Genomic DNA, 25,438 nt, shown 5'->3' with positions numbered 1-25,438 from the left:
CACAATATGATAGAATCTACCCTGCAGTTTGAGAGGGAGAAGCTGCAATCAGATGTAACGGTATTACAATTAAATAAGGGTAACTACAAAGACATGAGGGAGGAGCTGGTCATAGTTGATTAGAAAAGGAGCCGAGCAGGGAAGGCAGTGGAACAGCAATGGCAGGCGTTTTTGGGGGTTATTCGGGAGGCACAACAGAAATTCATCCCAAGGAGGAGGAAATATGCTAAGGGGAGGACAAGGCATCCATGGCTGACAAGGGAAGTAAAGGATAGCATAAAAACTAAAAAAGCATACAAAGTGGCGAGGATTGGCGGGAAGCCAGAGGATTGGGGAGCCTTTAAAAGCAAGCCGAGGACAACTAAAAAAGCAATAAGGGGGGAGAAGATGAAGAATGAGTGCAAGCTAGCTAGTAATATAAAGGATGATAGGAAGAGTTTTTTTCAATATATAAAAGGTAAGAGAGAGACAAAGATAGACATTGGACCACCAGAAAATGTGGCCGGAGAAGTAATAATAGGAAACAAAGAAATGGTAGACAAACTGAATAGTTAGTTTGCACCAGTCTTCACGGTGGAAGACACCAGTGGGATGCCAGAGCTCCAGGAGAACCCCGGGGCAGAGGCAAATGCAGTGACCATTACTAAGGAGATGGTTCTGGGGAAACTGAAAGGTCAGAAGGTGGATAAATCATGTGGACCGGATGGACTACACCCCAGGGTTCTAAAAGAGATAGCTGAGGAGATTGTGGAGGCATTGGTGATGATCTTTCAGGAATCATTGGAGGCAGGAATGGTCCCCGAGGACTGGAAAGTGGCTCATGTAACACCCCTGTTTAAGAAGGGAGGGAGGTAGAAGTCAGGAAATTATAGGCTGGTTAGTCTGACTTCGGTCATTTGTAAGATTTTAGAGTCCATTATTAAAGATGAGATCGCGGACTTCCGGGTGCGGCGATGACCAGCTGAGTCGCACATTTCGGCAGCTCCCGGTGAAACGGACTTTTGGGCTCTTGATAGGAGCCCTAACGGCAATTTTGACGGCTAAAAACAGTGTGCGGTAAACCAGAAGGGAATCCCCCCTGGACACGGATGGAAAAAGGAGGAGAAAGTGGCCGGATTGCAGTGGATCCTTTAGAACAGCGGCAAGGAAGGCAAGCAAAAACCAAGATGGCGTCGGAAGGTGGCAGTTTAACATGGGGCCCTGAACAACAAGAGTTCTTGAAATGCTGTGTGGAAGAGATCAAAAAGGAAATGAAGAAAGAGCTGTTGGCCCCGATACTACAGGCGATCGAAGGGCTAAAGGAGGAACAAAAGACCCAGGAGCGGGAGCTTTGGGTCGTGAAGGCAAAGGCAGCCGAGAATGAGGACGACATAGAGGGCCTGGTGGTGAAGACGGAGACGCAGGAGGCACATCAGAAACAATGTGTGGAAAGGTTGGAGGCACTGGAAAACGCAAGGAGGAACAACCTGAGGATTCTTGTCTTCCTGAAGATGTGGAGGGAGCGGACGTCGGGGCATATGTGAGCACGATGCTGCACTCGTTAGTGGGAGCGGAGGCCCCGGCGGGTCTGTTGGAGGTGGAGGGAGCATACCGAGGGATGGCGCGAGGACCGAGAGCAGGAGAAATTCCCAGAGCCATAGTGGTGAGATTCCTCCGTTTTAAGGATAGAGAAATGGTCCTTAGATGGGCGAAGAAAACTCGGAGCAGTAAATGGGAGAACGCGGTGATCCGCGTTTATCAAGACTGGAGTGCGGAGGTGGCGAGAAGGAGGGCGAGCTTTAATCGGGCCAAGGCGGTGCTTCATAAAAAGAAGATAAAATTTGGAATGCTGCAACCGGCAAGACTGTGGGTCACATATCGAGGGAGGCACCACTACTTTGAGACGGCGGATGAAGCGTGGACTTTTATTGTGGAAGAAAAACTGGAATGAGCGGGTTATTAAAAAGAACGTTTGAACAAAGTGGTGGGGGGCAAAGAGGGGGGTTAAAAAGGGGGGAAAGAGGCGTTTTATGTACTAATCTTGCGATGTGGTAACTTTTCTCTCTCCCACAGGTGGTGATGGGGGGAGGAGGGGAGGTGGAGGAGATGGGGCATTGGCCATTGGGGGCGGGGCCAAGGGAGAAGCGCGGGAACCAAGCCCCATGATAATCATGGCGGGAATAGAGAAGCAGGAAGGAGGGGGCGTCGCACGGTGCGAGCCGAGGTCACGGGGGGAAGCCGAGGTCGGCCAGAGTTTGCTGACTTCTGGGAGCAACATGGGGGGAGTAATTACGCTAGCGGGGGATCTAGCGGGGGGGGGGGGGGTGGGAGGGGGGAATTACTGGGTTGCTGCTGCTGGGGAGAGGGGGGAGCTGGTATGGGAGAGGATGGGCGGGGGGGCACCGCCTGGGGGAGATACAGCTGCGTGGGAACCGGGTGAGGAGCTGGAAAAAGGTGATGGCTAATCGACAGGGGGGGGGGGGGGGGGGGTAGGAAGCCCCCCAACTTGGCTGATCACGTGGAACGTGAGAGGGCTGAACGGGCCGATAAAGAGGGCACGGGTACTCGCACACCTTAAGAAACTTAAGGCAGATGTGGTTATGTTACAGGAAACGCACCTGAAACTGATAGACCAGGTTAGGCTACGCAAAGGATGGGTGGGGCAGGTGTTCCATTCGGGGCTAGATGCGAAAAACAGGGGGGTGGCTATATTAGTGGGGAAGCGGGTAATGTTCGAGGCAAAGACTATAGTGGCGGATAACGTGGGCAGATACGTGATGGTGAGTGGCAAACTACAGGGGGAGACAGTGGTTTTGGTAAACGTATATGCCCCGAACTGGGATGATGCCAATTTTATGAGGCGGATGCTAGGACGCATTCCGGACCTAGAGATGGGAAAGCTGATAATGGGGGGAGATTTTAATACGGTGTTGGAACCAGGGCTGGATAGGTTGAAGTCCAGGACTGGAAGGAGGCCGGCAGCAGCCAAGGTACTTAAAGATTTTATGGAGCAGATGGGAGGTGTAAACCCGTGGAGATTTAGCAGACCTAGGAGTAAGGAGTTCTCGTTTTTCTCCTATGTCCATAAAGTCTACTCGCGAATAGACTTTTTTGTGCTGGGTAGGGCATTGATCCCAAAGGTGAGGGGAACGGAATATACGGCTATAGCCATTTCGGATCACGCTCCACACTGGGTAGACTTGGAGATAGGGGAGGAAACAGGAGGGCGCCCACCCTGGAGAATGGACATGGGACTAATGGCAGATGAGGGGGGGTGTCTAAGGGTGAGGGGGTGCATTGAAAAGTACTTGGAACTCAATGATAATGGGGAGGTCCAGGTGGGAGTGGTCTGGGAGGCATTGAAGGCGGTGGTTAGAGGGGAACTGATATCAATAAGGGCACATAAAGGGAAGCAGGAGAGTAAGGAACGGGAGCGGTTGCTGCAAGAACTTTTGAGGGTGGACAGACAATATGCGGAAGCACCGGAGGAGGGACTGTACAGGGAAAGGCAAAGGCTACATGTAGAATTTGACTTGCTGACTACGGGCACTGCAGAGGCACAATGGAGGAAGGCACAGGGTGTACAGTACGAATATGGGGAGAAGGCGAGCAGGTTGCTGGCACACCAATTGAGGAAAAGGGGAGCAGCGAGGGAAATAGGGGGAGTGAGGGATGAGGAAGGAGAGATGGAGCGGGGAGCGGAGAGAGTGAATGGAGTGTTCAAGACATTTTATAAAAAATTATATGAAGCTCAACCCCCGGATGGGAGGGAGAGAATGATGGGCTTCTTGGATCGGCTGGAATTTCCCAAGGTGGAAGAGCAGGAAAGGGTGGGACTGGGAGCACAGATCGAGGTAGAAGAAGCGGTGAAAGGAATTAGGAGCATGCAGGCGGGAAAGGCCCCGGGACCGGATGGATTCCCAGTCGAATTCTATAGAAAATATGTGGACTTGCTCGCCCCGGTACTGACGAGGACCTTTAATGAGGCAAAGGAAAGGGGACAACTGCCCCCGACTATGTCTGAAGCAACGATATCGCTTCTCTTAAAGAAGGAAAAGGACCCGCTACAATGCGGGTCCTATAGACCTATTTCCCTCCTAAATGTAGATGCCAAGATCCTGGCCAAGGTAATGGCAATGAGAATAGAGGAATGTGTCCCGGGGGTGGTCCACGAGGACCAAACTGGGTTTGTGAAGGGGAGATAGCTGAACACGAATATACGGAGGTTGTTAGGGGTAATGATGATGGCCCCACCAGAGGGAGAAAAGGAGATAGTAGTGGCGATGGATGCCGAGAAAGCATTTGATAGAGTGGAGTGGGATTATTTGTGGGAGGTGTTGAGGAGATTTGGTTTTGGAGAGGGGTATGTTAGATGGGTGCAGCTGTTGTATAGGGCCCCAATGGCGAGCGTGGTCACGAATGGACGGGGATCTGCATATTTTCGGCTCCATAGAGAGACAAGGCAGGGATGCCCTCTGTCCCCATTATTGTTTGCACTGGCGATTGAGCCCCTGGCGATAGCGTTGAGGGGTTCCAAGAAGTGGAGGGGAGTACTTAGGGGAGGAGAAGAACACCGGGTATCATTGTATGCGGACGATTTGCTACTATATGTGGCGGACCCGGCGGAGGGGATGCCATAAATAATGCGGATACTTGGGGAGTTTGGGGATTTTTCAGGGTACAAATTGAACATGGAGAAAAGTGAGTTGTTTGTGGTGCATCCAGGGGAGCAGAGTAGAGAAATAGAGGACCTACCGTTGAGGAAGGTAACAAGGGACTTTCGTTACCCGGGGATCCAGATAGCTAAGAATTGGGGCACATTGCATAGGTTAAATTTAACGCGGTTGGTGGAACAGATGGAGGAGGATTTCAAGAGATGGGATATGGTATCCCTGTCACTGGCAGGGAGGGTGCAGGTGGTTAAGATGGTGGTCCTCCCGAGATTCCTCTTTGTGTTTCAGTGCCTCCCGGTGGTGATCACGAAGGCATTTTTTAAAAGGATTGAAATGAGCATCATGGGTTTTGTGTGGGCCGGGAAGACCCCGAGAGTGAGGAAGGGATTCTTACAGCGTAGCAGGGATAGGGGGGGGGCTGGCACTACCGAGCCTAAGTGAGTATTATTGGGCCGCTAATATTTCAATGGTGAGTAAGTGGATGGGAGAGGAGGAGGGAGCGGTGTTGAAGAGATTAGAGAGGGCGTCCTGTAGGGGGACTAGCCTACAGGCTATGGTGACAGCCCCATTGCCGTTCTCACCGAGGAACTACACCACCAGCCCGGTGGTGGTGGCTACACTGAAGATTTGGGGACAGTGGAGACGGCATAGGGGAAAGACTGGAGCCTTGGGGGGGGGGGTCCCCGATAAGAAACAATCATAGCTTTGCCCCGGGGGGAATGGATGGGGGATATGGAATGTGGCAAAGAGCAGGAATAACGCAATTGAAAGATCTGTTTGTGGATGGGAAGTTCGCGAGTCTGGGAGCGCTGACCGAGAAATATGGGTTGCCCCAAGGGAATGCATTCAGGTATATGCAACTGAGGGCTTTTGCGAGGCAACAGGTGAGGGAATTCCCGCAGCTCCCGACACAAGAGGTGCAGGACAGAGTGATCTCAAAGACATGGGTGGGGGATGGTAAGGTGTCAGATATATATAGGGAAATGAGGGACGAAGGGGAGACTATGGTAGATGAACTAAAAGGGAAATGGGAAGAAGAGCTGGGGGAGGAGATCGAGGAGGGGCTGTGGGCAGATGCCCTAAGCAGGGTAAACTCGTCGTCCTCGTGTGCCAGGCTAAGCCTGATTCAGTTTAAGGTATTACACAGGGCGCATATGACTGGAGCACGGCTCAGTAAATTTTTTGGGGTGGAGGATAGGTGTGCGAGGTGCTCGAGAAGCCCAGCGAATCATACCCATATGTTTTGGTCATGCCCGGCAAGACGGGGGTTTTGGATGGGGGTGACAAAGGTGCTTTCAAAAGTAATAGGAATCCGGGTCGAACCAAGCTGGGGGTTGGCTATATTTGGGGTTGCACAAGAGCCGGGAGTGCAGGAGGCGAGAGAGGCCGATGTTTTGGCCTTTGCGTCCCTAGCAGCCCAGCGCAGGATATTGCTAATGTGGAAAGAAGCCAAGCCCCCGGGGGTGGAGACCTGGATAAATGACATGGCGGGGTTTATAAAGCTAGAGCGGATTAAGTTCGTCCTAAGGGGGTCGGCTCAAGGGTTCACCAGGCGGTGGCAACCGTTCGTCGAATACCTCGCAGAAAGATAGACGGAATGGAAAAAATAAGGCAGCAGCAGCCCAGGGTCGGGGGGGGGGGGGGGGGGGGGGGGGGGAGGGGGAGGAGGAACCAGAAGGACTCTCAGGGTTGTTAATATATACTGTATAGTATGTATAGGTCGTTGCTACAGATAATTATATATTGGACTGTTAAATTATATTTTGGGAGAGTGTTACTTGTGACAAGGCAGTTGCCAATTAGGGCAAGTTTTCATTTTTGTTATTTATTATTTATTCATTTTTTGTTTATAAAATAGGTCATTGTTATTTCTGTTGTTATAATATTGTGTAAAGGATGCACAATGTACTGTGTTGGTTGACCAAAAATTTTCAATAAAATATTTAATAAAAAAAAAGATGCAATCGCGGAGTACTTGGAAGTGCATGATGAAATAGGACCGAGTCAGCATGGCTTCGTCAAGGGGAGGTCATGTCTGACAAATCTGTTTGTATTCTTTGAGGAAGTAACAAGAAGTTAGACAAAGGAGAACCAGTGGACGTGATTTATTTAGATTTCCAGAAGGCCTTTGACAAGGTGCCGCATAGGAGACTGTTAAATAAGTTAAGAGCCCATCGTGTTAAGGGGAAGATCCTGGCATGGGTAGAGGATTGGCTGACTGGCAGAAGAGAGTGGGAATAAAGGGATTTTTTTCAGGGTGGCAGCTGGTGACTAGTGGTGTGCTTCAGGGATCTGTGCTGGGACCACAACTTTTCACAATACACATTAATGATCTGGAAGAAGGAACTGAAGGCACTGTTGCTAAGTTTGCAGATGATACAAAGATCTGTAGTATTGAGGAAGCAAGGGGGCTGCAGAAGTGCTGGGACCACAACTTTTCAAAATATACATCAATGATCTGGAAGAAGGAACTTCTTCCTTCCATAGGCAGCACGGTAGCATAGTGGGTAGCACAATTGCTTCACAGCTCCAGGGTCCCAGGTTCGATTCCCAACTGGGTCACTGTCTGCACGTTCTCCCCATGTGTGCGTGGGTTTCCTCCGGGTGCTCCGGTTTCCTCCCACAGTCCAAACATGTGTGGGTTAGGTGGCTTGGCCACGCTAAATTGCCCTTGGTGTCCAAAAAGGTTAAGTGGGGGTTACTGGGTTACGGGGATAGGGTAGATATGTGGGCTTGAGTAGGGTGCTCTTTGTATGGCCCGGTGCAGACTCGATGGGCCGAATGGCCTCCTTCTGCACTGTAAATTCTATGAACTGTAGGCACGGTTGCTAAGTTCGCAGATGATACAAAGATCTGGAGGGGCAGGTAGTATTGAGGAAGTAGCCAGGTTTTAAAAGGACTTGGACAGGCTAGGAGAGTGGGCATTGAAGTGGCAGATGGAATACAATGTGGCAAAGTGTGAGGTTATGCACTTTGGAAGGAGGAATGGAGGTATAGAGTATTTTCTAAATGGGAAGTTGCTTAGGAAATCAGAAGCACAAAGTGACTTGGGATTCCTTGTTCACGATTCTCTTAAGGTTAACGTGCAAGTTCAGTCGGCAGTTAAGAAGGCAAATGCAATGTTAGCATTCATGTCGAGAGGGCTAGAATACAAGAGCAGGGATGTACTTCTGAGTCTATATAAGGCTCTGGTCAGACCCCATTTGGAGTATTGTGAGCAGTTTTGAGCCCCGTATCTAAGGAAGGATGTGCAGGCCTTGGAAAGGGTCCAGAGGAGGATCACAAGAATGATCCCTGGAATGACGAGCTTGTCGTATGAGAAATGGTTGAGGATTCTGGGTCTGTACTCGTTGGAGAAGGACGAGGGGGGATCTTATTGAAACTTACAGGATACTATGTGGCCTGGATAGACTGGACGTGGAGAGAATGTTTCCACTTGTAGGAAAAACTTGAAGCAGTGGACACAATCTCAGACTAAAGGGACGATCCTTTAGAACAGAGACGAGGAGGAATTTCTTCAGCCAGAAGGTGGTGAATCTGTGGAACTCTTTGCCGCAGAAGGCTGTGGAGGTCAAATCACTGAGTGTCTTTAAAACAGAGATAGATAGGTTTTTGATCAATAAGGGGATTAGGGGTTATGGGGAGAAGGCAGGAGAATGGGGATGAGAAAAATATCAGCCTGATTGAAAGGCGGAGCAGACTCGATGGGTCGAGTGGCCTAATTCTGCTCCTATGTCTTTGTGGTCTTATGCTCTGATGATTATATTAAGCAGCCTCATGTTCGCCGGCAACTGCCTCCCCTTTACAAAACCTGTTTGATCTTCGCCTATCACCACCAGAGGAAGTCCTGGATTTGCGAGGTTAACAGCTTGGCATTGACATTCAGTAGTGATATCGGGCTGTACGACCCAAACTGCTCCGGATCCTTCTCCTTCTTCTTATTTAAAATCAGGGAGATGGAAGCCTGCAACAATGTAGGGGGGAGATCCCCTCTCTCCCTTGCTTAATTTTGCGCCCCCAGGTCTACTCCAAAGCTTTTATAGAACTCCACCGGGAACCCGTCCGGCCCTGGGTCCTTCTCTGTCTGCATTTCCCCCATACTCTCTAACACCTCCCTCAATTCGATTTGGGGCCCCCAGCCCCGGAACCAGCCTCTCCTCCACTTTGGGGAAACTCCAACTCGTTCAAAAACTGCCACATCCCCTCCCCCTCGGCCAGAGTCTCAGACCCCTATAATGTTCTATAGAACGCCTCAAACGCACCATTCACCTACTCCGGGTTAGTCACCTCAGAGTTAGTCCCCCACTCTGCCAATCTCCCTTGCAGCCTCTTGTTTTCACAACTGATGGGCCAACATTCTGCACGCCTTCTCCCTGTACTCATACACTATCCCTCTGGCCCTCCGTAACTGCCCCACCGCCTTCCCTGTAGAGACTAGCCCAAACTCCATCTGAAGCCTCTGCCTCTCCTTCAAACAGCCCTGCCTCTGAGTATCTCCTATCCACCCTCAAAATCACGTCCACCAGTCTTGCCGTCTCTACTCGCTTAGCTTCTTCCATATGCGGCCAATTGAAATAAACTTCTCCCTAACCACCACCTTGAGTGCCTCCCACAGCTTGGTGGCCGTGACCTCCCCTGTATCGTTCAGCTCCACGTAGCCCTGAATGGCAGCCCTTACCTCCTCACACACCACCTCATCCACCAACAACCCCAAGTTCAGCCTCCACTGTGGCCGCTGCACCCCCCAGGAGCCACGTGCAGATCCACCCAATGTGGCGCGTGGTCTGAAACCACAATTGGCAAGTACTCTGAGATGACCACCCCCGCCAACAGTGTCTTATCTAGCACGAGAAAAATCAATCTGGGAGTACACCCAGTGCATATAGGGGAAGTATAAAAACTCCTTGACCCTCGGCCTCCCAAACCTCCACAGGTGCCTCCCCCCCCCCCCCCCCCCCCCCCCATGTGCTCCTTAAACCCGCTCAACTCCTTTGCCGCTGCCGACACCTTCGATAACTTGAGACTTGATTGGTCCAAGCTCAGTTCCATAACCGTATTAAAATATCCCCCCCCCCCCCCCCTTAATCAGCCGATGAGAGTCCAAGTCAGGACATAGACATTTTCCAGAACCACTGGCATTCCCTCCAACTTTCCATTCACCATCACATATTCCCCCCACTGGATAGGCCACAATACTCCTCACCTCGAACACTACCCGCTTATTAAGCAACACCACCATCCCCTCTCGCCTTTATGTCCAGTCCCGAATGAAGCACCGGCCCCGCTCATCCCTTCCCCCGCCTCGTCTGGTCCCCTATCTTCAACTGAATCTCTTGTGAAAAGGCCACATCTGCTTTCAGACTCCTCAGGTGCGCGAACATACACAATCGTTTGATCAGCCTGTTCGGGGGCCTACCCCCCCCCCCCCCCCCCCCCCGGGCGCTGATCAGCTATACCCTTTTTTGAGTTGGCCCCTGGCCCGTGTCATGCAACCCTCCAGGCCAGCTCTCGGATGTCCACCGTCATCAATCTCCTTCCAACTGCGCCACACCACCGCACCCTTGTCAGCAACCTCCTCCCTCCCCCCGCCCCCACACTCTCAAACAAAGAACCAGTCATACAGATTTTAAATGTTAACACTGCTTCTCTCTCAACAGATGCTTCCAGACCTGCTGTGGTTTTGTGGTACTTTCTGTTCTTATTTTTGATTTTCAACATCCGCAGTATTTTGCCTTTATCTCTGTAATTCCTTGACAGCTGTGTAGCTCCACTGTTCCTTGTCACTTACCAGTTCAAGCTTGAATGTTGTTCAGGTTTTGCTGTATGTGAGAACAGACTGCTGAATTGTGATTGGAATCAAACATTAAGCAACTATCAGCATGTAGTCTCTTATCTGACCTGATGTTAAGGACTGTTATCCCAACCTGAAATTCAGCTCCTCCATTTCATATTTGGATTAAGGTTGATGATGAGCATTTCTGGAATAATCCAAACTGACCAGATTATTGGTGAGCTGCTTGATGGCTTTGCAAACAGCACCTTCCATCACTTTGAGAGTAGACAGGTATGTAGGCCTGTATGTAGCAGGGAGGGGGGGGGAGGCCCCCGGGCCCCCGAACAGATTTTTCCTGCTTTTTGTGGACAGACCATGATGGGGGTTCTTTTGTATTTTGTCAGGTTGGTGTCAGCGCTGGAGCTGAATTGGAACAGCTTGTGCAGAGGCACAGCTTGTTCTGAAGCACACATATTCATGACAACATTGTCGTCGGGGTCTATGGCTTTTCCTACATTGTGTTCTCAGTCATTTCTCTAGCACATGGAATTGATCGCATTGCTGAGGATTGGCTTATTTGATGGTGGCGACTTCAGGAGGAAGCTTAAATTGGTAATTGGCCGAAGATGCCTGCAACTGCATGTCATTTGCATTCATATATTGGACTCTGCCACCATTGACGATGGGGATATTCATGGAGCTGCCTCCTCCCATTCATTGTTTATTTTAAAAATTAATTCAAGGGATGTGGACTTCACTGGCTAGGCTAGCATTCATTGTCCATCCTGTTGCTAACTTTGGTTGGCTCTTAATTCGTTGCCCGTTGGGTCTTTACTGAATTTACTCTGTTTCTATAACCGTTGCTCTAGCGGCGCCAGGTATCTTTATGATACCGCCACGAGGTTCAAATTCAAGTAATGATCAATAACTCAATACACCAATTAGTAAGATTCAAATCAAAACACATTTATTATACACAATAAATCACTACTCGTGCATAAACTCTACTTTCTAGACTATTCTCTATCACTAAAAGGCCTATACTTAGCTTCGGAATTGGCCCACCAGGTCAGGGGAACAAATGGCCTTTCGTTCGATCTGAGTCTGCAGGATTCAAAAGCTGGTATGGACTGGTAGCTAGGAGCGCCTATCTCGTAGCGTGCGTTGACTGGAGACTTACTTGGTTGATGCGGCAGCTGAGACAGTTCACTCTCAAGGGTTGATTCGTGTTGCTGAGTGACCCTGCCAAGAAGGACAATTTGAACTTGGTGACTCTACTTTATAGTCGCCAGGGGCTTCCCACCCTTCTGGGTGGACCCTGTACCCGGTTCCAAGTGATTGGACTGCGTTCCGATCACTTGGATCGATTTCTCCAATACTGGAGCGGTTCCCTGATCACTGGGCAGTCCATAAGTGTCCGTTGGCCTTCCTTTGTTTTGGCTCTTGCTGGCGCCGAGGAGTCTGCCTTGGCCTTATTCACCTTAAGTGTTTCGATTGTTCCCGGGGATCGCTCATTAGTATGCAGGTGGCTGTCAGTTTCAGTGCTGTCTGGGCTTTTGCAAGTTCTAATACACAGGATTTCTGCACTTGCTAGTTTTTGCCTGTGTTGGCTGAATTTCCCTGCAGCCTTTGTGGATCTCCATTTTAAGTCGGGAAGTGGCCAACCCAGGTGGCTACAATCCCTAATTACTCTTGAGAAGGTGGTGGTGAGCTGCCTTCTTGAGCCATTGCCATCTATGTGGTGTAGGTACACCCACAGTACTATTAAGGAGCAAGTTACTGGATTTTGATCCAGCAACAGTAAAAGAAGGCTGATGTAGTTCTAAGTGGGGTTGGTGTTTGGGTTGGAGAAGAATTTTCAGGTGGTGGAGTTTCCATCCATCTGTTGCCCTTGTTTTAGGTGGTAGAGGTCGTGAGTTTGGAAGGTGCTGTCGAAAGAGCTTTGATAAGGTGATGCAGTACATCTTGTAGATGGTACACACTGCTGCCACTTTGCAGAGATGATGAAGGGAGTGGATGTTGATGGTGGTGGATGGAAATCCAATCAAGCAAATTTCTTGGTCTTGGATGGTGTCAAACCTCTCGACAGTTTTTGGAATAGCACTGATCCAGGCAATTGGAGAGTATCAAGATTAGAGAGCATTGTATCAAATTCCTGACTTGTGTCTTGTTGATGCTGGACAGGCTTGGGGTACGTGCTGCAGAATTCCAAGCCCTTCACCTACACTTGTAGCCACGTTATTCCAATGGCCTGGATTTGAACATGGACTGCTTCAGTATCTGAGGAGTTGCGAATTTGCCGAACATTGCACAATGTTCAGCGAATATACCCACTTGTGACCTTATGCTGGAGGGAAGGTCAGAGATGAAGCAGCTAAAGATCGTTGGGCCGAGGACACTAGCCTGAGGAACTCCTGCAGTGATGTCTTGGGTCTGAATGCTTTTTAAAAAAAATAATCTTTATTGTCACAAGTAGGCTTACATTAACACTGCAATTAAGTTACTGTGAAAAGCCCCGAGTCGCCACATTCCAGCGCCTATTCGGGTACACATAGGGAGAATTCAGAATGTCCAATTCACATAACAAGCACGTCTTTCAGGCCTTGTGGGAGGAAAGCAGAGCACCCGGAGGAAACCCAATCAGACATGGGGAGAACATGCAGACTCCGCACAGACAGCGTAGGTCAGCACGGTAGCATGGTGGTTAGCACAATTGCTTCACAGCTCCAGGGTCCCAGGTTCGATTCCCGGCTTGGTTCACTGTCTGTGTGGAGTCTGCACGTTCTCCCCGTGTGTGCGTGGGTTTCCTCCGGGTGCTCCGGTTTCCTCCCACAGTCCAAAGACGTGCAGATTAGGTGGATTGGTCATGCTAAATTGCCCTTAGTGTCCAAAATTGCCCTTAGTGTTGGGTGCGGTTACTGGGTAATGGGGATAGGGTGGAGGTGTGGACTTCGGTAGGGTGCTCTTTCCAAGAGCCGGTGCAGACTCGATGGGCCGAATGGCCTCCTTCTGCACTGTAAATTCTATGTCGATGACCTAAGCGGGAATTGAACCTGGGATACTGGCGCTGTGAAGCAGCAGTGCTCCCACTGTGCTACCGTGCTGTCACATGTAGGCCAGGTAGTAATGGAAGATTTCCTTCTCTAAAGATGGGTCTTTACGGCAATCAACAATGGTTGCATTGTCACTATTACCAAAACTAGCGCTTTAATTCCAGAATTATTAAATGAATTTAAATTCTTCTAATTGCCATGGTGTGATTTGAACCCATGTCCCCAGACCATTAGCCTGGGCCTCAGGGTTACTAGTTCTAGCCACTGCTCCCTGCTTGTCAATGTCTACTACTTTGTCAAGTTTTATATCAGCTGTGTACTTGATAATGCTTTACACTGCACCTAGGTTGTTCACAAAAATTAACAAGAGTCATGAACCCAAAACTAATCCTGAGGGAACACCACCTCGCAGTCTAAAGAACATCCATCCACCACCACTTTCTGTCTCCTGTCACTTTGTGTCATCACTACCATTTTCCCCTGAATTCCATGAACTTCCACTTTTACTTGTATGATGCTAAAAATAAAAGTAGACATGTGAAAATGGAAATTGATTAAGCAGCTGATGGTGGGGGAAAACACAGGTCTGCAAGGGGCTGAGAGCAGGACTCGCTGGGTTTCTCTTGCAGAGAGCCAGCATGGGCATGTTGGGCCAAATTGCCACCTTCTTCGCAGTAACCATTCGGCAATTCTATGAACTAGAAAATTAGAAAAAGCTGACATCGGCTTACGTGGTTGATAACTTAAAAAGCAGTCCAAATCTAGACTTCATGATTATGTGAAAGCCTCAGTGCACTGTCATCTTGTCGTAGTTTCAGTTTAAAATACCTAACATGCACTAGAGCACATTTTTCAAGATCAAATTTAGAGATTACTAGTTGTGCATAGGCCACCTGAAGTTTATTTGACATTTTATTTGGTGTGTTTTGAAGCACTGCTTCTCAAGAAGAATTATTTATCCTGGAAGGATTACAGATCATTTAAATTTGAAAAAATTAGGTATTTTAATACAATTTTTTAGAGTCTATGCAATGCCATAAAACCATAATCATTCTTCTGCTATAGTTTCCAATGTAGTTTCTAGATAATGGGAGTTTGTTTTCTTGCATTGGAAATAAATTATTTTGCAATGGAATCACTGAAATTAGAACATATACAAATATATGATTTGCAGGAGCAGGCATGTAGAACCAATTTTGTTTTTTTACTGTGGACCTAACTGACTACCCACACTCTAGCATTTTCGATCTGTGTTTCTTTATTCATTATTAATGTCATGTCTCATGTTTCCCAATGAATGTCAACTGCTTTAGTATGGCCATCATGGCTAGATATCAAGAACAGCTTTGTGTTCAGAAAATAGGCAGGCATTCTAAGTCAACCAGCATTGGCCAGAGGTTTATATCTCACAACACAGCTGTAGACTATTGGAAATTTCGACATATTCCGTGTATAATTCTATGGGTGGTGGTGGGAGAGGGGGGGAGGGGGTTCAAATGAGCGTCTGCGTGTTTGAATAGTTATTAACCTTGCATGTTATGACATTTCAAGTGCTCATCCATGTACGTGCTAAAGGTTGTGACGTTTCCCGCCATTACTAGCCTCCCAAGCAATGCTTTCCAGATTCCCACCACCCTCTCGGTTTAAAATGTTTTCTTCAAATCCCCTCACCTTAAAATTATATCCCCTTGATATTGACCCTTCAACTAAGGGGAACAGCTGCTTCCTATCCACCCTGTTCCTACCCCTTATAATCGTACACCCCTCAATCAAGTCTGCCTTCTCTGCTCTGAAGAAGAAACCTGATCCTACCCAGCTTCTCTTCAGAGCTCAAATGCTCCATGCCAGCCAACATCCTGGTGAATATCCTCTGCACACTCTCCAGTGCAATCCATTCTTCCTATGGGGAGGTGCACATGGCACTCCAGCTGTGGCCTAACCAAAGTTTTGTACAGCTCCAACATAACCCCCCCTGCTCTTATAATCTATGCCATGACTGATAGAGGCAAGTGTCCCGTATGACTTCTTGTTATCCTTTAACCTGTCCTGTTGTCTTCAGGGATCTGTGGACCAACACCCAAGATCCCTCTTCCTCTGAACTTCCGAGTGTCCTGCCATTCATTGAGTACTCCTTTGTCTTGAACTCCTTCCAACGTACATCACCTCTCACTTTTCAGGGTTACATTCCATCTGCCACTGACCTGCCCATCTGACCAATTTGCCGATATCTTCCTGCAACCGAAGCACACCTTCCTGGACACTGAATTTCAGGCATACCAAACAGCCTTCTACCACCACCCTCTGTCTGCAACCACTAAGCCAATTTTGGATCCAACTTGCCCAAGTTACCCTGGATCCCACGTGGGACCCAGTCAAAGGCTTTGCTGAAATCCACATAATCCATGAACATTAAATGAACATGTTATTATCTTTTTAAAAAGCTGGCAACTTATCATAATTTACTGCCTCAAGTTTGTGTGTGAGCAACACAAAGTGAAGTAATGTTTCATGCTGACGATTTGTTTATAACGGCCTTTAGCTTCAATCTGCTGCCAATTTGGTCCTCTCAAAATCTAGATCAACTGATCTGATTGGTTTGGGTGGCTCTCATTTTCCCCTCCAATTAATTGGTCAGTTAATGCAATTCAGTAGTAAAAACTAATTTTCCTTTTCCAATGCTGGTGAGGATAAACTTGGCACATTATGTCCATGGGAGCTTAAATTGTTGAGGAAGACCAAATATAAAGGGAATATTGATGAGTTGTGTGGAAGAAATGGATTAACAATAACATTCTCTTGTTCCACAATGTTCTCAAGGTCAGCCTATTAATTAAGAATGCTGGTTTTGGGAAAGAACTTGTTGAGCCATTTAGATCAAAATGCTTTGTTTGAAATCTTCAGTTTGTTAATTATAGATTTCTATTATCACTAATTTGTTTTCCTGTGTCCTTTTTCTGTAGGGGGCTTTGCCAAAGTACTCCCATAATGCTCTTATGGTTCAAGCCATGAAAACCAATCTGACAGACCCAGATATCCATATATTATTTTTTGATGTGGAAGCTCTGATCATCCAGCTGCTAACGGAAGAAGCGTCCAGACCCAATCCCACTCTTATTTCTCCAGAGAGCCTCCAGAAAGCACAAGGTAGCACCGACAAAGGCAGTTCCTTCCTGACTGGGAAGAGAGCAGCTGTCCTCTTCCAGCAGGTGAAAGAAACCATCAAAGAGAATATTAAGGAGCATTTGCTGGATGATGATGAAGATGATGACGAGGAGATGAAGAAGCAGAAAAGGGAAGAAAGTGACTCAGAATATAAGGGCAGCAAGTCAAAACCACTCACACTGTTAGAGTACAACCTAACAATGGACACTGCCAAGCTATTCATGTCCTGCCTTCATGCTTGGGGGTTAAATGAAGTATTGGATGAGGTTTGCCTCATTCGCCTTGGCATGTTAAAACCTCATTGTCCCGTATCTTTTGGTTTGATTTCAAGGGGCGGACATATGTCACTGATGCTTCCTGGCTTCAAACAGACTACTTGCATGACACTAGATGGTGCCATTGAAACAGGAAAAAAACTCATTCTGGGAAACAGCGCATATAATGTGTCCAGGGCAGTCACAACTCAACACCTGCTCTCTCTTATCTCTTTAGCTAATACACTAATGAGCATGACTAATGCCACCTTCATCGGAGAGCACATGAAAAAATTGCCACAAAGGTGTGAACCGTTCTCCGTTCTTGTGTAATTTAAAGAAAAAGCATTTAAATTCTGAGAATTAATACTGAATTTTGATAAGGTATTGTGAGGTAAAGTTATTTCTTTCTTGACTTTTGGTAACTTCATCTATTTACTTTTAATATTTAGTTAATGGCTTTCTTCAAAAGCAACTTTAAGAAACAGACTATGCATTGTAATCATTGTCTCCAACTGAGATCCATCTTCAACTTTCCCTTTTTCTCCATTGCTGGGCAACAATGCATCTTCTCACAAACATCCTCTCCTGTTCCACCTGGAGAATCACATTCCCCACCCTGTTCCTCCTGGAGAGTCACAAATCTAACATCTGTCCCAGCCACACTGCTGAGACCGTGTTGGTCAGTTATGGTCAAGATCTATGTGACTGTGACCATGACTAGATGTTTCTCCTCAACTTCACTTCTCCATTGTCTTCAGCAACGTCACCCGCTTCAATATTTCTTTTCCTGCAATTTACATAAGAACTAGGAGCAGCAGTAGGCCATCTGACCCCTCGAGCCTGCTCTGCCATTCAATGAGATCATGGCTGATCTTTTGTGGACTCAGCTCCACTTTCCGGCCCAAACACCAGAACCCTTAATCCCTTTATTCTTCAAAAACTATCTATCTTTATCTTAAAAACATTTAATGAAGGAGCCTCTTCTGCTTCACTGGGCAAGGAATTCCATAGATTCACAACCCTTTGAGTGAAGAAGTTCCTTCTAAACTCAGTCCTAAATCTACTTCCCCTTATTTTGAGGCTATGCCCCCTAGTTCTGCTTTCACCCGCCAGTGGAAACAACCTGCCCACGTCTATCCTATCTATTCCCTTCATAATTTTATATGTTTCTCTAAGATCCCCCCTCATCCTTCTAAATTCCAACGAACACAGTCCCAGTCTACTTAACCTCTCCTCGTAATCCAATTCCTTCAGCTCTGGGATTAATCTAGTGAACCTCCTCTGCACACCCTCCAGTGCCAGTACGTCCTTTCTCAAATAAGGACATATTGCCCTTGGTCCCCAACTCCAAATCATCTATGTAAATTGTGAACAATTGTGGGCCCAACACTAATCCCTGAGGGACACCACTAGCTATTGATTGCCAACCAGAGAAACACCCATTAATCCCCACTCTTTTCTTTCTATTAATTAATCAATCCTCTATCCGTGCTACCACTTTACCGTTAATGCCATGCATCTTTATCTTATGCAGCAACCTTTTGTGTGGCACGTTGTCAAAGGCTTTCTGGAAATCCAGATATACCACATCCATTGGCTCCCCATTATCTACCACACTGGTAATGTCCTCAAAAAATTCCACTAAATTAGTTAGGCACGACCTGCCCTTTATGAACCCATGCTGCGTCTGCCCAATGGAACAATTTCCATCCAGATGCCTCGCTATTTCTTCCTTGATGATAGATTCCAGCATCTTCCCTACTACCGAAGTTCAGCTCACTGGCCTATAATTACCCGCTTTCTGCCTACCTCCTTTTTTAAACAGTGGTGTCACGTTTGCTAATTTCCAATCCGCCGGGACCACCCCAGAGTCTAGTGAATTTTGGTAAATTATCACTAGTGCATTTGCAATTTCCCTAGCCATCTCTTTTAGCACTCGGGGATGCATTCCATCAGGGCCAGCAGACTTGTCTACCTTTAGCCCCATTAGCTTGCCCATCACTACCTTCTTAGTGATAACAATCCTCTCAAGGTCCTCACCTGTCATAGCCTCATTTCTATCAGTCACTGGCATGTTATTTCTGTCATCCACCGTGAAGACCGACCCAAAAAACCTGTTCAGTTCCTCAGCCATTTCCTCATCTCCCATTATTAAATCTCCCTTCTCATCCTCTAAAGGACCAATATTTGCCTTAGCCACTCTTTTTTTTGTTTTATATATTTGTAGAAACTTTTACTATATGTTTTTATATTCTGAGCAAGTTTACTCTCATTACCTATCTTACTCTTCTTTATAGCTTTTTTAGTAGCTTTCTGTTGCCCCCTAAAGATTTCCCAGTCCTCTAGTCTCCCACTAATCTTTGCCACTTTGTATCCTTTTTCCTTCAATTTGATACTCTCCCTTATTTCCTTAGATAGCCATGGTCGATTTTCCCTCTTTCTACCGTCCTTCCTTTTTGTTGGTATAAACTTTTGCTGAGCACTGTGAAAAATCGCTTGGAAGGTTCTCCACTGTTCCTCAACTGTTTCACCATAAAGTCTTTGCTCCCAGTCTACCGTAGTTAGATCTTCTCTCATCCCATTGTAATCTCCTTTGTTTAAGCACAAAACACTAGTGTTTGATTTTACCTTCTCACCCTCCATCTGTATTTTAAAATCCACCATATTGTGATTGCTCCTTCCGAGCGGATCCCTAATTATGAGATCATGAATCAATCCTGTCGCATTACACAGGACCAGATCTAGGACCGCGTGTTCCCTTGTAGGTTCCATTACATACTGTTCTAGAAAACTGTCGCGGGTACATTCTATAAACTCCTCCTCAAGGCTGCCTTGACTGACCTGGTTAAACCAATCGACATGTAGATTAAAATCCCCCATGATAACTGTTGTACCATTTCTACATGCATCCGTTATTTCTTTGTTTATTGCCTGCCCCACCATAATGTTACTGTTTGGTGGCCAAAGACTACTCCTATCAGTGACTTTTTCACCTTACTATTCCTGATTTCCACCCAAACGGATTCAACCTTATCCTCCATAGCACCGTTGCCATCCCTTACTATTGCCCGGATGTCATCCTCAAATAACAGAGCTACACCACCTCCCTTACCATCCACTCTGTCCTTCCGAATAGTTTGATACCCTCGGATGTTTAACTCCCAGTCGTGACCATCCTTTAACCATGTTTCAGTAATGGCCACTAAATCATAGTCATTCACGATGATTTGCGCCATCAACTCATTTACCTTATTCTGAATACTAAGAGCATTCAGGTAAAGTACACTTATGTTGGCTTTTTTTTACCTCTGTTTTGAATCTTAACACCTCGATCAGTAACCTCTCCTAAGTTATATTTCCTCTTAACCTTTCTCCTAATTTTCCTTGTCATTGAACCCATATCTTCATGTAACAACCTGCCACGTCACTTACCATTAATGTTTTTACTTCCCGTTTTATTCCTTTCAGTATTACTGGGCCTATTCACTGAGCTCCCCTCAGTCACTGTACCTTGTACTGTTGCCCTTTTTGATTTTTGACTATGGCTTCTCTGCCTTACACTTTCCCCCTTACTGCCTTTTGTTTCTGTCCCTGTTTTACTATCTTCCAACTTCCTGCATCGGTTCCCATCCACCTGCCACATTAGTTTAAACCCTCCCCAACAGCTCTAGCAAACACCCCCCCCTAGGACATCGTTTCCAGTCCTGCCCAGGTGCAGACCGTCCAGTTTGTACTGGTCTCACCGCCCCCATTTGTCTCCCTAGCACCTTTCTGAATGTAGACATTGCCTCCATTTAACTTTTATTTTTGCCTCTATTGCCTGTGCTGTCAGTCTGGTGTATGATGAACTTTATCTTTTGACTCTTCCTCCTTTGATAGTTTATCCCTTATTGATATCATTTGGGAGCATGTGAGCGGCTTCCCAATATATGTTAAAATGAGCTCTTCCTCTACAACACCTCCGTTTGATATCAAGATTATTGTCTCACTATTTAACTGACATTGCATGACATTGAGTAATGGGTGAATTGAAATTAATATTGACAAAGACAAAACGTCATCCACTTTGGCTTTGGCCAGCACCCACTGGTCTTTGGGAATTGATTTAATCAGTGTACGCAGCTGCTTGGTTGGGCCAAGTTTAGAGGTATGGAATCTTAATTCATCTTTCATTTCCAAGCCCAACTTCCTTCCCTCTTGTGACCCATGACCATTTCTCTCTGCCTTATTTTGTGAAATGTAAGGTCGGCTGGCTGTGCTTAAAGTCACTAGAACTGAATATAATATGTCCAAGGATATTGAAGGGAGAGTGGAAATTGTGAAGGCTCTGATCATAATTTTTCAGTCACGTTCGACTCATGGGCGGTGCCAGAGGACTGGAAAATTTCTAGTATTACACCCTTGTGCAAAAAGCTTTTCTGATGTGATAACAAGAGTGGGTTGATGAGGATAATGCAGTTGACGTGGTGTACATGGACCCGAAAAGCATGGATAAAATGCCTCAAACAGGCTTGACAGCAAAGACAAAGCCCATAAAATAGGACAGTGGAAGGATGGATAGGAAGTTGGTGCAGTGATGGGAAGCAAAGCAGGGGTGGCAAACAATTGTGTTTTGGGCTGGAGGAAGGTTTATAGTAGAGTTGCTGTTGGGACCATTGCTTTTTTTCTATCTATATTATTAGGAAAATAAAGGTAGTTATAAGGGATACGTATTTGTGTTGGTAAACATTAGAAATCAGGTATAATTTTCAGTGGGTTTAATTTAATGTTTCTGTACCAGGAAGTTGTAGTTAGATTTATGCTGGGCAAAGGTGTTTGTATGTGTCGGAGTTGGTTTCAATTCCAACTGTGATTCTATTGTGCTTGGAAAGGGCTACAATATGAAGAGTAAATAAACCAGCAGTGGTTACTTAGCACCAGGGACCTTGTAAAGAAGCTTTTAAATTTTAGTTTAGCTAATTTTATTGCAGTTGGAGATAGGGAGTGAGAGAATTTGAATTTATTTATTGTCACGTGTACCGAGGTACAGTTAAAAGTATTTTTCTGCGGGCAGCTCAAACAGATCATTTAGTACATGAAAATAAAATTATAAAAAAAGAGCAACACAATGTCCACAATGCAAATACATAGATACCGGCATCGGATGAAGCATACAGGAGAGTAATATTAATCAGGTCAGTTCATAAGAGGGTCGTTTAGGAGTCTGGTAACAGCGGGGAAGAAGCTGTTTTAGAATCTATTCTTGCGTGTTCTCAGACTTCTGTATCTCCTGCCCGATGGAAGAAGTTGGAAGAGTGAGTAAGCCGGGTGGGAGAGGTCTTTGATTATGCTGCCCGCTTTCCCCAGGCAGCGGGATGCGTAGATGGAGTCAATGGATGGGAGGTGGGTTTGTGTGATGGGCTGTGTTCACGACTCTCTGACGGTTCTTGTGGTCTTGGGCCTAGCAGTTGCCATACCAGGTTGTGATGCAGCCAGATAGGATGCTTTCTATGGTGCATCTGTAAAAGTTGGTTCGAGTCAGTGTGGACATGCCAAATTTCCTTTGTTTCCTGAGGAAGTATAGGCGCTGATGTGTTTTCTTGGTGGTCGATGTGGGTGGACCAGGACAGATTTTTGGTGATGTGTACTCCTAGGAATTTGAAGCTGTTAACCATCTCCACCTGGATTGGATTTGTTTATTGTCACGTGTACCGAGGTACAGTGAAAAGTATTTTTCTGCGAGCAGCTCAACAGATCATTAAGTACATGAGAAGAAAAGGGAATAAAAGAAAATACATAATAGGGCAACACAACATATACAATGTAACTACATAAGCACTGGCATTGGATGAAACATACAGGGTGTAGTGTTAACGAGGTCAGTCCATAAGAGGGTCATTTAGGAGTCTGGTGACAGTGGGGAAGAAGTTGTTTTTGAGTCTGTTCGTGCGTGTTCTCAGACTTCTGTATCTCCTATCCGATGGAAGAAGTTGGAAGAGTGAGTAAGCCGGGTGGGAGGGATCTTTGTTATGCTGCCCGCTTTCCCCAGGCAGCGGGAGGTGTAGATGGAGTCAATGGATGGGAGGCAGGTTTGTGTGATGGACTGGGTGGTGTTAATGACTCTCTGAAGTTTCTTGCGGTCCTCGGCCGAGCAGTTGCCATACCAGGCTGTGATACAGCCCGATAGGATGCTTTCTATGATGCATATGTAAAAGTTGGTAAGGGTTAATGTGGACCTGCCGAATTTCCTTAGTTTCCTGAGGAAGTATAGGCGCTGTTGTGCTTTCTTGGTGGTAGCGGTGACGAGGGTGGACCAGGACAGATTTTTGGAGATGTGCACCCCTAGGAATTGGAAACTGCTAACCATCTCCACCTCGGCCCCGTTGATGCTGACAGGGGTGGTACAGTACTTTGCTTCCTGAAGTCAATTACCAGCTCTTTAGTTTTGCTGGCATTGAGGGAGAAATTGTTGTCGCTGCACCACTCCACTAGATTCTCTATCTCCCTCCTGTATTCGGACTCGTCGTTATTCAAGATCCGGCCCACTATGGTCGTATCGTCAGCAAACGTGTAGATGGAGTTGGAACCAAGTTTTGCCACGCAGTCATGTGTGTACAGGGACTAGAGTAGGGGGCTAAGTACGCAGCCTTGCGGGGCCCCGGTATTGAGGACTATTGTGGAGGAGGTGTTGTTGTTCATTCTTACTGATTGTGATCTGTTGGTCAGAAAATCGAGGATCCAGTTGCAGAGTGGGGAGCCAAGTCCTAGGTTTTGGAGCTTTGATATGAGCTTTGCTGGGATTATGGTGTTGAAGGCGGAGCTGTAGTCAATGAATAGGAGTCTGATGTAGGAGTCCTTGTTTTCGAGATGCTCTAGGGATGAGTGTAGGGCCAGGGAAATGGTGTCTGATGTGGACCGGTTGCAGCGATATGCGAATTGCAGTGGATAAAGTCGTTCTGCGAGTATGGAGGTGATGCGCTTCATGGTCAACCTCTCGAAGCACTTCATTACGACTGGAGTCAGGGCCACTGGCCGGTAGTCATTGAGGCACGTTGCATGGTTCTTCTTTGGTACCGGTATGATGGTCGTCTTCTTGAAGCAGGTGGAGACCTCGGAGTGGAGTAGGGACAGGTTGAACATGTCCGCGAATACCTCTGCCAGCTGGTCCGCGCAGGCTCTGAGTGCACGACCAGGGATCCCATCCGGGCCCATCGCCTTCTGAGGGTTCACTTTCAGGAAGGCCAATCTGACTTCGGAAGCTGTGATGGTGGGTATGGGTGAATTATGGGCTGCTGGGGCACTCAACAGTGGATTGTTGATTACCTGCTCGAACCGAGCATAGAATGCATTGAGTTCATCGGGGAGGGGTGCGCTGCTGCCAGAAATACTGTTCGGCTTCGCTTTGTAGCCCGTTATGTTGTTTAGCCCTTGCCACAACCGCCGAGAGTCTGTCTGTGACTCTAGCTTGGTTTGATATTCTCTCTTGGCATCTCTGATGGCTTTGCGGAGGTCGTACCTGGATTTCTTGTATAGGTCAGGGTCGTCTGCCTTGAACGCCTCAGATCTGTCCTTCAGTAGGGAGTCAATCTCGCGATTGAGCCATGGTTTCCGGTTGGGGAACGCACTTACTGCTTTCTTTGGCACGCAGTCGTCCATACATTTGCTGATGAAGTCTGTGACGGTGGTGGCATACTCATTTGAGTTGGTCGCTGAGTTCTTTAATATGGACCAGTCCACTGTCCCTAAGCATTCACGTAAGAGCTCTTCTGTCTCCTCGGACCAGCACGGCACAAACTTCTTAGCTGGATTCTCCCGCTTGAGTTTCTGCTTGTATGCCGGTAGAAGGAGCACCGTCTTATGGTCTGATTTCCCAAAGTGCGGTCGGGGGATGGAACGGTAGGCGCCCTTGATTTTTGAGTAGCGGTGGTCAAGTGTGTTGTCGCCTCTGGTGGGACAGGAGATGTGCTGGTGGAATTTTGGCAGTACACTCTTGAGGTTGTCCTTGTTGAAGTCTCCGGCCACGATGAACAAGGCCTCCGGGTGTTCTGTTTCATAGTTGTTTATTACTGTGTATAGTTTGTCCACCACCTTCCTCACTTCTGCCTGGGGTGGGATGTAGACCGCTGTGATGATGGCTGAAGTGAACTTACGTGGAAGATAATATGGGTGGCACTTCACGGTCAGGTATTATAGGTCTGGGGAGCAGTAGGTCGCCAGAGTCGCCTCATCCAAGCACCAGGAGGTGTTGATGAGGAGGCAAACCCCTCCACCCTTCGCTTTGCCTGATGATGCCGTGCGGTCTGCCCGGTGAATTGAGAAGCCTTAAGGTTGTAAGGCACAGTCCGGTGAGGCAGGGGTGAGCCATGCCTCTGTGAAACAGAGCACACAGCAGTCTCTTACTTCCCTCTGAGAGCTAAGTCTGGCGTTAAGTTCATCCAGCTTGTTTTAGATCGCTTGGACGTTTGCCAGGAGTATGCTGGGGAAAGGGGACTTGAAACCGCGTTGCTTCAGTCTAACCTGCAGACCGCCGCGTTTCCCTCGCTTGCTCGGTCGGCGGCTGCT

The 25,438-nt window shown here is 47.2% G+C and overlaps 1 protein-coding gene across 3 annotated transcripts in view; it reads left to right on the top strand.

The window, feature by feature from the left end:
* Positions 1-25,438, top strand: part of wdr7 (WD repeat domain 7) — a 1,110,115-nt gene that overhangs the window by 272,518 nt on the left and 812,159 nt on the right. For all 3 annotated transcript variants that reach the window (XM_072497366.1, XM_072497365.1, XM_072497364.1), the window contains one exon: positions 16,439-17,199. In XM_072497366.1, the coding sequence (XP_072353467.1) occupies positions 16,439-17,199 (761 nt within the window). The remainder of the gene's footprint in view (positions 1-16,438; positions 17,200-25,438) is intronic.

This window comes from Scyliorhinus torazame, chromosome 3 (genome assembly GCF_047496885.1).
Source record: "Scyliorhinus torazame isolate Kashiwa2021f chromosome 3, sScyTor2.1, whole genome shotgun sequence".
NCBI classification, from domain to species: Eukaryota; Metazoa; Chordata; class Chondrichthyes; order Carcharhiniformes; family Scyliorhinidae; genus Scyliorhinus; species Scyliorhinus torazame.
The sequence above is the reverse complement of the archived record's forward strand: the minus strand, read 5'-3'. Positions and strand labels throughout refer to the sequence as shown.